This window comes from Gadus chalcogrammus, chromosome 5, assembly GCF_026213295.1.
Source record: "Gadus chalcogrammus isolate NIFS_2021 chromosome 5, NIFS_Gcha_1.0, whole genome shotgun sequence".
Classification (NCBI taxonomy): domain Eukaryota; kingdom Metazoa; phylum Chordata; class Actinopteri; order Gadiformes; family Gadidae; genus Gadus; species Gadus chalcogrammus.
This window is the reverse complement of record NC_079416.1, coordinates 12,551,822-12,565,164: the sequence shown is the minus strand read 5'-3', so window position 1 is coordinate 12,565,164 and position 13,343 is coordinate 12,551,822. Positions and strand designations below refer to the sequence as shown.

General features: G+C 50.5%; 1 protein-coding gene across 1 annotated transcript; it reads right to left on the bottom strand.

The window, feature by feature from the left end:
- Positions 1-369: 369 nt before the first annotated feature.
- LOC130382969 (transforming growth factor beta-3 proprotein-like) lies at positions 370-12,916 on the bottom strand. Its single transcript, XM_056590939.1, has 7 exons — positions 12,264-12,916; positions 6,530-6,687; positions 4,207-4,336; positions 3,915-4,022; positions 2,660-2,831; positions 1,101-1,254; positions 370-532 (listed from the first exon to the last, which is right to left on the bottom strand). The coding sequence occupies exons 1-7, from the start codon at positions 12,607-12,609 to the stop codon at positions 374-376; spliced, it is 1,227 nt and encodes a 408-aa protein (XP_056446914.1). The 5' UTR covers positions 12,610-12,916; the 3' UTR covers positions 370-373.
- Between the last annotated feature and the right edge of the window lie 427 nt (positions 12,917-13,343).

Genomic DNA, 13,343 nt, shown 5'->3' with positions numbered 1-13,343 from the left:
CGATCGGCTGGGTGGAGGTGGACAGAGGTACTCGTGAAGGGGGCAGCATACCCCCCTCACCCCATCCCGTCCCCCTCCTGCCATCCCTCCTGAGTGGTGCTTCCCCCCACCCCCCACCCGGGAGATCAGCTGGGGGGGGGGGGGGGGGCACTCTTGATTGGGGGAGGAGAAGGGCGGGGTCGGTCTGAGGTTCTGGATTCCTCCTGTCTAACTGCACTTGGGTGGGGTTGGTGGGGGGGGGGGTCTCTCTTGGTCGAGGTCGGTCAGAGGTCCAGGGTCCTCCCCGTCTAACTGCACTTGGGTGGGGCTGGGGGGTCGGGGGGGGGGGGGTCTCTCTTGGTCAGGGTCGGTCGGCGGTCCGGGGTCCTCCCGTCTAACTGCACTTGCAGGACTTGACGATCATGTTGGAGAGCTGCTCCACCTTGGGCGTGCGGCCCACGTAGTACAGGATGGTGAGGGGCTCCAGGTCCTGGGGCACGCAGCAGGGCGAGGCGGACGCCTCGGGGTTCAGGGTGTTGTAGAGGCTGAGGAGCTGCGGAGACGCAAGGCAAACACACCTTCACATTTAGCTGACAGTTTTTCGTTTACGATTTTTTTTGCAGGCTTTTACTGTAGAGTTAGACAGGAAGGTATGGGAGAGAGAGGGGAAGACATGCAGCAAAGAACCTTCAAACCCAGGGGGCTGCGATCACAACTGAGCCTTAATGGTACGCCCTCTTCCCAAAGAGCCACCGGGGCACCCCAAGCAGAAGCTGTTATCCAAATTGACTTGCGGTACATGCACACATTCACCCACCGACGGCAGAGTCAATCATGCATGGCGACAGCCAGCTCGTCAGGAGCAGTTGGGGTGGGGGGACACCTCGAACCCTCAGCTAGGGTCCCCTCGTACTAGCAACCTCCGGTTACAAGGCAACCCGCCGTACCTCCTAAGCTATGCCGACCCCAACACGGCCAAAGACGTCAGTGAGCAACGCAATGTGGTTTCATCCCCATACAGTGGAGCGGTTAAACGGTGACGAGGTTAGACTGTGGGGCGGTTAAACAGTGGCATGCTTTAAAAGTGGATTGGCGGCTGTTTCTTTTTTAGAGGTCCTCACCGAGCTATGGGTGGTGTCTGCGCTGCGGAGGTAAGGGCAGGGGCCGGAGCAGAAGTTGGCGTAGTAGCCTTTGGGCTCGTGGATCCACTTCCAGCCCAGGTGCTGGCGGAAGTCGATGTAGAGCGGTCTCACGCAGCAGTTCTCCTCGTAGTTGCTGCAGGAGAGCAAGAGGAGAAGCATGTGGAAAAAGAAGAAAAGATCACTTCAGAGTTTCAGGAAAAAACTATTACTATTACGAACTGTGTACATTTCACTGCCAATGGCATCACAGAAACTGTCAAGGGCGGGGGGGGAGAGAGAAAGAGAGACGGGTCTGGAAAGCAACAACAACAAAAAAAAAAGAATTCCACTTGAAGGTGCGCCCTTATTTTCCCTCTTGGAGGCGGGCCAGATGCCTTGCTGCTGCCTTCCAGCCCCTGGTTGGGAATTCAGAGGTGAGGCCGCTGCGCGTACGATGGGAGCCCTCCTTACCAGCGAGCCTTTGAACGGATCCTGACTTGTACTCTGCGGTGGCTGACGCCTCTGCCACGCTCGGCTAGCTGATCAACCAGCCCTGCGTATGCCCACCGCGCGTCTCCTTCCCCTCCATCGGAGTGGGAAACGGCGGCTCGTATTACCGGCTCCAAGGTCACCGGGGCCATATTTGAATGCTTGACAATACAGAGACAGGCCCCTGAAAAGACCAGTGGCAGACTCCACAGTTTTTCCTCCACCGGTGTAATGTACACTGAGGAGAAGCAGCCTGAGGAATGCAGGAGCTTTCGTGAGCCAAATCAAACCTAGGATCTCGCATTCGTATAGCAGGCATCTTAAGGGTGTAGGAAGGTTTCTATCTCCTCATCTGTGGTTCCAAGAGTGCATTCCAAGCCGCCATCTCTGTACTCTTTGGCCAATAATTCTTGTTATTATTCTAGAATTTGGAGGCAGCCAATAGGAGGGTTTCAATCACAGGGTTCTGAAGTTTGATCGAATGAGTTCAAGCCTGTTCAGGACCATCTTGGTACTTGTCCAACATTCTAGAATTTGAAACCGTCCTCCTTGTTAATATTCTAGAATCCTGGTTACTATAAGGTGAAAAAGCAGCACTAAGATTATGGCTTGGAATGTGTGTGTCATCATGTGAAGTCCTGCTGTACTTTATAAGGCCCATAAATACAGAAGGGTTAGGTTTTAAAATGGAGACCGGTTAAACTTCAACCTGCTGCCCCACATCGTCGCGTATGAAGTAGCCTGCATTGTGTTCAGTGTTGGACTGACCAGCGTTGCTTTATGGACTGTTAATAAAACAATGTTGTTACCCACACTGGGTAAGGAATATGATGGAATAACTGTATAAGTATATTTACACACACATTGTGTCAAAAACTGTATTTCTTAAAATAACCCATAACACCGCCATCCCATCTCATTCCAAAGCGATCCAACCGTTGCGCTGCCGTAACGTCCACCAGCTTCCAGCGCAGCTGCTGTTGCTATGAAAAAGTGCTAAATTTAGAAAGGGCGGGAAAAACACGAGTTAATGTATTACGTTTCCCCAGAGTTTGGAAAAGTTTTCTTACGAGAAGCAGTAATTGGTGTCGAGTGCCCGCTTGCGCCGGCGGGAAGAGGACTGGGCGTCCAGCCGGTGAGGGGGCAGCATCATGAGGATCAGGTGGGGGTACACCTCCTTCTGCTGCTTCTTCAGACGGCTCATGTCCAGGCGGACCTGCTCCTCGTACTCCGGCTCCATAGCTGCAAGGGGTCCCGGTTCAATTAGTTCGTCATTATGGGATTGCAGTGCTTTAACACCAAAAAACTGAGGGGGGATTCAGGAGCATGTCGTTACGGAGTAGGTAAGGGTTAGGTACTCTAGGTGGTCAGGTCAGGCCATGAGGGCTTGGGGTCGACACCACTCCCCCGTCCTCTCTTAAGGTAACTAAAACAGGACTCCAACAGTAGCAGCAACAAAGGTCAGGGACGGAAGTCGCACTGAATGATGACCCTGTCCACAGAAGGAATTAAAGAGGAAAGACACGCGAGACTCTGGAGTTGAGGAGATCCTCACTAAGGGGGCTAACCCTGGTCTCACGCTTCCTCCTAGTCCTCATTCTTCTCTAGACTCCAGAGCGGGGACCTCGGCTCCTCCTTCCCAGACATCTCCCCCCTCGGCTCGTGTGTCTGCTCATCCACTCTGGCCCTGATAGCTAAAGCAGCGAGGATCTCAGGAGAGACGCACGCCGCCTGTGGACGCCTCTCTTTCACGCACGCAGCCAAGCGTCTGAGCACCGTGGCAGCACATTCCTCCTGGCCCCGCCAGGCAGGGGAGGGTTCCCAAGACCCGGACCCGGGGCCCCAACGCTAAGTGAGATACCAGACCGATTGTATTCTCATGCTCTTTGTCTCTCCTCTCTCTCTACCGCTCGCTCCCTCTCTCTACCTCTTTCTCTACCCTCTCACTCTCGCTCTTTCACCCATCCTCTCACCCTCCCTCCCTCAACCTCTCTCTTTCTTTCAATCTCTTTTTTTCTCTCTCTCTCTCTCTCTCTCTCTCTCTCTCTCTCTCTCTCTCTCTCTCTCTCTTTCTCTCTCTCTCTCTCTCTCTATCTCTCTCTCTCTACCTCTCTCTACCTCTCTCTACCTCCATCTCTCACTACCAGACCTTCCTTTGGGCTTGAGGTTGATCCAGGATCAGAGGGATAGCAGGTCAGCCAATAAACAGCTGTTGGCCAAATCGACCCGTCCTAGCCTCTGTCACTGATCTACGAGGGAACACAGACCGGTGTGACGTCAGCCTCCGCTGCCTCCATCCAGCCGGAGCATCCGAGGGAGCCTCACCTTTGAACTTGACCTCCAGCAGCTCATGGACTTTCTCGTCTATGTCCCCGTTGGGGCTGAAGGTGTGGCAGGGGCAGTGCACGCTGATCTCCAGGCCCAGATTGGTCTCTGGGTAGAATACATACCGAAGGAATATGAGTTAGAGGTACTTCCTCCCCCCCCCCAACCCCACAGGCACTTGCTCTTTATATAGTCGAGCTATTAACGGCAGCCAATGGCACCGGCGACGTTGATATGTGCCACAATAAAAAGCTGTTGTCGAGGAAAGGTTCCGGAAGGCGTCCCAACTCACGGCGGTACATCAGCCACTCCCGGACCGTTTCGGTGACGTCGAAGGAGATCCACTCGGGTGTGCCCTTGGTCAGCACGTTCTTGCCCCCGATGTAGCGCTGCTTGGCGATGTGGTCGTCCTTCTGCAGGATCTGCAGGAGGGTGAGGGAGACTCGCAGTGTGAGGCCGTCTGCCAATGAGTTCGCTTAGTACTTGCGTTGTTATGCATGGACATGCAGAGTGTGGTGCATGCGGTGGCTGTGCATGCATGCAGACACACGCGTGGCAGCATGCATGCACATTGTCAGTGTGAATGCTCTCTTTCCTCTTCCCCTTTTACTTTGTCTCTCTCCCACACACACAAACACACACACATGCACACACAGACACACACATTTACACGCGTACACATGCACACACACACATGCACAGACATAAACACACACGCATGCACACATGTACACACACACACATTCAGACACACACACACACACACACATAGACACACACACACACGCACACATGTACATGCATAGACACACACATGCTCAGACACACACACACACAACCAGACGACAATGCAGCCAGAGCTGTCTGCGCTAGACTCTCCAGGACGCCCTGGGCCAAATGTCTTCACTTCATGGAAAAAGTGAGTCCTTGTGTTGTTATCCCCATTTTGCAAGTTAATGCCTGTGTGTTACCCTGCTGCCAATGGGACCCTGTCTGTCCCTCCCATCGCTAGTTCATACTTCAGACTACAGCTGGGATTCCATCGTTTTTGGTCTGTCCATACAGTACCAGGCTAGTCAGGGCCATACAGTACCAGGTTAGTCAGGGCCATACAGTACCAGGCTAGTCAGGGCCATACAGTACCAGGTTAGTCAGGGCCATACAGCACCAGGTTAGTCAGGGCCATACAGCACCAGGCTAGTCAGGGCCATACAGTACCTGGTTAGTCGGGGCCATACAGCACCAGTCTAGTCAGGGCCATACAGAACCAGGTTAGTCAGACCATACAGCACCAGTCTAGTCAGGGCCATACAGCACCAGGTTAGTCAGGGCCATACAGCACCAGGTTAGTCGGGGCCATGCAGCACCAGTCTAGTCAGGGCCATACAGAACCAGGTTAGTCAGACCATACAGCACCAGTCTAGTCAGGGCCATACAGCACCAGGTTAGTCAGGGCCATACAGCACCAGTCTAGTCAGGGCCATACAGTACCAGGCTAGTCAGGGCCATACAGCACCAGGCTAGCAGCGGTGCAGTGATCCATCAACACGTTGAGCCATCAATAACGGCTGTGAATCTTCATGACGGTTTGAACCGGGCTTTCAGAGCGCTCAATCACAGCGGCGGCGTTCGCAGAATCACAACCTCCGACCGGAACCAACGGCGCACTCGCTGTGCAGAAAGAGGCTTATCTCACAGAGAGTTAAGTGTTTGGCCGTGTAGCCGTGGCGCTTAGCCTCACGGCCCAAGCGGGGATAACCAGGTTCCTGAACAATGTCTGCATCTAATCTGGCTTCCGCTGGGAGCAGGGGGCCTGCGGGCTGCCAACGCTGCCCTTGCCAATCATCTCGCGAGCTAAAGTGTGGGGGCGAGCGTCTCTGCTTACCTCCCCCGGGGCCCGACCCTGCCTCTATCTCCTCCTCGGGGCCCCTGGAAACAATCTGGGGGCCTGACAGGCTGCGCTAGGCCCCGGCCAGAGCCCGCCTCTGAGGCGGTATATGCAGTCCGGAGACGCTTGTCTCCCTGGCAGGAAATGTTGGAACCCGATCATCGCTCCCGGTCTCTCATGGGGGATTAATGAGGAAACCGAGGCAAGTATCCATCCTTCTGGCCGCTGCGTGCAGACGTCCACCAGACAGACACCGCTAGGAGCACACAACCGTCGGAAAAAGAGCATCACGCATGACACACAGAAAGCGCAGGTGCAGCGGTGTATGTCTCTCATCGGACGTGCGACGGTGTGACGCGACGAGGACAGGGAAACGGATGGAGAGCGACGGTCCAGGAAGAAGAAAGCGTAAAATGTCGATTCCAGAGTAACTCCACATCGGCTGGAGCGAGCTCATAAATTCATCGTTATGTAAAAGCCATTCGAGGGAAAAGAAACACACATGGAATAAGGATCAGCTGGCCAGCAGTCGTAACGAGCCCTGATAGAAACGGGATCATCTTTTAGGTGACGACGCAGAGAACTCTTCAGTGGACGGTCCCAGACCGTGGGACCGGTCTGGTGGTAACAGACTGTTCGAACGGACTGGGGGGAACAGACTGGTAAACTGGTGGACCGGACTAGTGGACCAGACTCGGGGGGCTGGACTGGGGGGCCGGACTCGTACCTGGTAGAGCTCGATCCTCTGCTCGTTCCTCCTGGAGCTGGAGTTGGGGATCCTCAGGGCGCGGAACTCGGCCCGGAACAGGTTGGTGGAGTTCTTCTCCATTTCGGACACATTGAAGCGGAACAGCTTGGAGGTGATGCTCTTGGGGCACAGGTCGTCTATGGCAAAACACACAAAATGACACCTGGGTTGTTAGAAAATGCGTTGAATGAAAGGGTTGTTTGCTTTTGCATTTATATTTACATTTAAGGCACTGAGCAGACACTGTCATCCAAAGATGTCAGAAGAAGAAAGAGAAACAATATATCCAGTACAGTAAGGAGGTTCCAATTGTCAGTGCCAAGCACTAACAGTTGTTAGGTTAACCCATTCCCTGTATACAACAAACATTAAGTGCCATGACGTACAACATACAATAAAGTTGTTAAATATGAGTTCAATAAAAGGGTTGTTTTCCTTTGAATAAATGAAATTATCTGCTTTCTGACCAGAGGGGAACCTTTTTCTTTCATTTTGATCACGTCCCCCTGAGCAGTGACCTCATTGTGTTTGTTATCACGGCCCGTTTTTCCATTTATCCTGCCTGCACACAGTTGGATGTGTTTACAGTGAATATTAATGTGCTGATTTTGATCACTGTCATGGATCTGACACTAGCGATCCGGATGTTTCACAGAAAGTGGTTCTAGGTATTCTCCTAAGCCCTCCCCAGGGTAGAGAACCACAGCCTCACTTCCATCTGCTCATGCTTTGTGTGCAGTCTGATCACGAATCATGAAATCAAAACCAAATGTCCCATGCGCTGATAAAGCAAAAGGCATGAGGAGGGAGATGGCCTGCGTACTCCTCCTCCCTCTCCCCCTCCTCCTCCTCCTCCTTCACCCGTGCTGGAGAACCAACAGGTGCTCCTGGGTGTTAGGAGCCAAGCCAAGGGCATCTGGGCTAGGAACATGTTGGGGCACATGGTGGAACAGTCTACCAGTAACACCTGGACCAATAGGCTTCTGCCTCGGTGTGTCTGAGAGGGCAGAGGGAGGGTGTCTCCCTGGTGACAAGGGATCTGCCCATCAGATGACAGTCAGCACCCACTAGGAATGAAGTGTGAGGTTCTGTGGTGAGTGAGTGAGTGAGTGAGTGAGTGAGAGAGAGAGAGAGAGAGAGAGAGAGAGAGAGAGAGAGAGAGAGAAAGAGAGAGTATTGGAACCAGCAGACCAGCAATAGCAGTGGTATGAGTTCTCTCTAAATGACTTCCTGTTGGTCAGCACTCTTGAAAAACGTTAGAGTTTTTTTTAATACTGTAATACCACAAAATGGTTATTATTCTAACAGACTGAGCACAGGCCCTGTTGAGTGAAATAAGCACACGGCAGGCTTGTAATGAGTCCAGAGGAAAGAGACGTTTACAGCCAAGCCAGACATTGCTAATGTATTGGTTTTAACTTTAGCATTATTACCCCGTTTATTAGCTAGTATTTATTAGCTGTCAGCTACCTGTCTAATCACGAGCTGTTTTAAAGGTTTGTTTTAACAGAACTTCCACCAAAGGGAGGTTGAAAGTGTCATGAGGTGGCCCATCTCCCGGTATCTGTAATCCATTTGACTCTTGATTTTTATTTCACTGAGTTCTCTCAGAGATTATCTGATATTTCCATGTTGCTTTTCCCTTTTTTTGGGGGGGGGGGGTTCAGTTCCAGCCACTTTCCCTATTTATAGAAGGCGATCTTGGTGTGCAATGAGTGCATCCCGTCGAGATATCTGTCCAGTTTTTCCATCACACAATCTGGAAGGAAACTCGCCAGCTTTTGCTTCCCTTCAGTCTTCCCCCTCAAAGTTCCTATCTCACCCCTTCCAACTCACCCCCTGCCTGTCTCAAAGAAAAACGTGGAAACTTCTCCCCAATTTGAGACGAGATTTCTATTTCTAATCAAGCACTTGGTTTCCTTTTGGATTACCTAATTTCCTCTCCCCCTCAATTGGATGGTTTTAGCAGGGATTTCGCGTTGGGGATACAAAGGTCATTTTTTCTGTGTTGCAGAGTCATTGGGGATTGCTTTTTGTTATAAGGAACGAATAAACATTGCAATAATCAAATCTGTTCAGAAGAGCTTTTCTTGGACCTTAATAGTCTGAATAATGACGATGATGTTTAATACTCATGATGTTATACACAGTCTTCCTCATGAACCTTCTACCACTGATTGAACTACGGTTGGCGGGTGGTTGAGGAATGGCTCCCGGAAAAGATGCTTCACTTTCCCCTATTTACTGGCCCATGGATGGACTTCAGGAATCCAACGCTAACACTGGCCTGGAAGTCTGACCGCGGCTCTAAAAGCTCCTCGTGAAAACACTGTCTGACCCTGACACCTCTCCCTGCCGCCCCCACCCGCCCCCACCCCCTCTGGCACCACCCACTCACACCCCTGCCCCCGGCCCCTTATCTCCTCTCATGTCTGGGCTGGCTGCCCAATGTCGTCTGGAGCAGGCCGGCCTCACCGGTTACGTCACACAGAAGACCCCCTGCTGGACGCCGGAGTGCCCCTCCCCTCGGTGTGGTTTCCACAGTGGCCCGCGGGGCAGCCGCTCTGTCGCTCCGTCCAGAGCCTTGTGGAGGGTAAGCACTAGGCAGTAGGAAGCAGGACGGGGGCAGGTGCTGGCCAGCTGTGGAGGCTGGTGCTTAGTGGGCCTCCTCTGCCAGCCCAGCGCTGAGACTACAGAATTCAAGGACTCATATAACTGAGGAGAGTCAAAGCTTTCTTGGAAGGAAGACTGTATTTTCTGCGCATCGTTGTGACTGATTTCAAACAATGGTTCATGTTTGATTGGATTAGTCGTCAAGTACGCCAGCTATGATAAGATTACAGTTTTTCCGCAGGCCAATGTGTTCTGTAACTAGTCTAGTAGTCTGAGATCTTTCTGAATAACAACATAAAAACACTGTCATAAGCAAACGGCCTACACACACACACACACACACACACACACACACACACACACACACACACACACACACACACACACACACACACACACACACACACACACACACACACACACACACACAGTGTGAAATGTTAGGGGAGTGGAGGCGGGGTCTTGCTGTGCTGCGTGTGAAACTTGGGCTCCACGTGTAGGTAGTGGGCAGGGCCAGTGAGTGGGAGGGGCTTCAGCAACATGATGGAGCTCTCCCTTTAAGGAAGACTCACAGTGGAGCTCTCCCCTTAAGGAAGACTCACAGTGGAGCTCTCCCCTTAAGGAAGACTCCTGATGGAGCTCTCCCCTTAAGGAAGACTCACAGTGGAGCTCTCCCCTTAAGGAAGACTCACAGTGGAGCTCTCCCCTTAAGGAAGACTCCTGATGGAGCTCTCCCCTTAAGGAAGACTCACAGTGGAGCTCTCCCCTTAAGGAAGACTCCTGATGGAGCTCTCCCCTTAAGCAAGACTCCTGATGGAGCTCTCCCCTTAAGGAGGACTCCTGATGGAGCTCTCCCCTTAAGGAAGACTCACAGTGGAGCTCTCCCCTTAAGGAAGACTCCTGATGGAGCTCTCCCCTTAAGCAAGACTCCTGATGGAGCTCTCCCCTTAAGGAGGACTCATGCTTTTTCCACACAATCAAAGAGAAAGAGGAAAGAACGGCAGCGGCCAGAAATATCTCTCTCTCTCCCTCTCTTTCTCTATCTCTCTCTCTCTTCCTGGGATGAGATCATCGTTCTACTAGTCTGTGTATCAGCAACACTGCCGTGTCCTCACTTTCTTTTGGCCTAGGTCTCCTTTATCCTTACACCGCCTATGAATAATGACCTTATCGCCCAAACATTACAATCTTTTTCTTTGCCTGGCACCAGCTGTCAGGCACCACGTGGTTGTGTCCAGTGGGTGCAGAGGGCTTACACAGGGAGAACACAAGGGAATTATGACAATTATAAGAGTGTTAGACCAATGTTATTCACTGACTACACAAACATAACATTCAAAAGAGGGGAAAGACCGTACTCTCCCTCATCTTCAGGAGTCTGTTCTCTTAAGTCCTTAGCAGGCACAGACAACTTGAGTAAATGGGCAATATGTGTTGTACTTTACTACCCATCATGTCTCTAGGTTAGAAAGTGTTGGAAAATGTAGTCAAAAGTTGGCCCATGATTGACAAGTCACTTTGTGATGCAAAACATTGAGATTACTCTCATTCTGTCAGCCTTTTTCTTCAATCTCCAATCATCCAAAATATATGGTTTTACTCATAGTTATAGAATAAGATAAGTGTTCTGTTTTTACCAAGCCGCCTAACTCGGTTACAAAAGTAAAAGCTGGACTTTCCTATCCCAAAAACAGTGGATGTAAAAGCCATTAGATTAAATAGAAAATGGCCTCTACAGTAATACTGCGGTGACAGACATTACGCTCCCAGATACTAAAACAGTCCTTGCTTTCTTAGGAAATTGCATAATGGAAAATGAAATAGAATACCCCATTATTTTTTTAATCCATTTTGGCAATCCACGTTATTGGGACACACACACACACACACACACACACACACACACACACACACACACACACACACACACACACACACACACACACACACACACACACACACACACACACACACACACACACACACACACACACACACACACACACACACACACACACTCTTCAGGTAACCTGCTCAGGGACAACAGACCGCCACAGGGGCCACTGTGTGACAGACAGGGTAATGTATACGTCCTCCTGGGCAGCGGGCCATTTGCTGATGCTATTCCTGAGAGCTCAGTGTGTGTTGGGAGGTCGGGGCTACCTCTGACCCGTGCGTGAACACCGTTTTAGAGCTGTGTGTTTTGAGCGTCAGGGGCACTTCGCAGAACCCATAAAAACGTGTTTGAATCCGGTGGGAGACTTCTGCAGGAGCCAAGGGAGTCTCTGTAGGGTAGAGTCCAAACAGCTGCCGAGCAGCACCTGATTACACCACACAGATCCACTTCTAACCAGTGAGATCTAACCCGTGCACACGTTTTGGCTTGGCTGCTGCTTTGTTTTCATGCGATTAAACCTGGAATTAAGGGAACAATCATTTAATTTGAGTTTATATGGAAAATCCAAATATTCACGAGCAAGGTCTTTTAACCATTGCGCCCAAACCAATAAACGCCCAATCCAGTAAAGACTGGGGATGGTAACGGTGGGCAAATGTAGTTAAATTCAGGGCCATAAAGTTGGGTATGAATTATTGAAGTTGGCAGAGTTAGACTTAACTGCCTGAGAATTTTTCCCTATTCGGAATCTGTCAGACTATCGTGCGTGGAGTTCCCATGGCTTTGGTGTGAGGTATGCAGGAGGAATGGTGCTCTTTCCAATTAGACTGTTTACCTTGCACACTATCGCGCGCACAATTGCGCACGCACAGGAGCGGCCGCGCGTAAAGGCTGCGCAGAACTGAGTTATGATTCATCTCAAGGGTATAGCGTTGATTTATAGTACAAAAAAGTAGCCTCGAACCGTATTTTGTTTTGCTTGGACGTTTACTTACAGGTTACTAAATAACCACGTTGAATGTCACGTATTTCAATTCATTTATCTGTTTATTTCATCTGAAGTTTATTGGGCACACTTTTGGGTAATTGATTTCGCAGGCTCACACATGGTATAGTTCACACACAGCAAGCGTGCCAATAACGCAACCATCCTCTGGGTTTAATTCTGTCTGCGTATGACTAAGGACGGAGGGGACCACTCACTGTTTTCCGGCGGGCCGTTGATCATGTTGAATTTGTAAATCTCTTTGGCATAGTACTCGGTCTCCGTGTTATCCTGACCGCAGCTCTGCTGGCGGTCCCTGCCCAGCTCCTCGATCAGTTCCTTGGTGCTGTTGTACAGCGCCAGCACCTGGAGAGGCACCTGGTTGGTTCCAATGGTCTGAGGGGGGCTGGTGAGACGGAGCTTACTGAGGATCTGACCCCGGATCGCCTCCACTCGCTTCTTCTTGATGTGGTCGATGTCCACCGTGGTGCAGGTGGACAGCGACAGAGTCATTGTAACGCAGTTTGAGATCAGGAACAACAGGAGCGCCTTACACAAATCCATACTCCTGCTTAAATAGATGCTCACAACTAAGGTGTTTTCAAGTTAAGAAGAAAATAACTTAATTCCGATTTGAAAAGTGTTCCCTATCTGTTTGTCATTCTTTTTTTCCGAGGAATCCCATTGTGTTAAGTGTCATCTGTGCAAAATGGCATAAATAATCCATGATATTTTCTTTAGGAAACCAGACTGACTCTTCATCTCAGCATGTCTTCATTCCTTTTGGCCGAACGCACGCATGTGTTTTCATCTTCAATCCCAAGATATCAGTCCCGACATCATCACACTTCACACCGCCCGTCCGTCCACTCTAAACACTCAACAGATGGGAGCTATCCTCCCCTGCGCTTCTCTTTATAGTCACAGCGACCGGTGACGTGTTTGGGGGCGGGTGCGCAACAAAAAAAAGCCTAATGTCATGGCAATAGGACCTTTGCTCTTATTATAATTAAATTATTTCCTTCAAATTGTAATTACATTTTTTAGAGAAGTTGATATTTCACGGAATAAAATAAAATGTGTTTAGAATGAATACTCAACGAATGAGGCATTTAATCCGAATACACATGTCAGAAATAAAATTGCATCATCGTGGTATTGTCAGAACATAGAATGAAATGACAGGACTACGCTGTCACAAGCAGGATATGTATCTAGGAATCTTCCTGTTGCTCTGCCTCCTTATCATCCGTCTCATACCAGACTTCAGGTTAAAAGATGCTCTACAGCAGCACCTT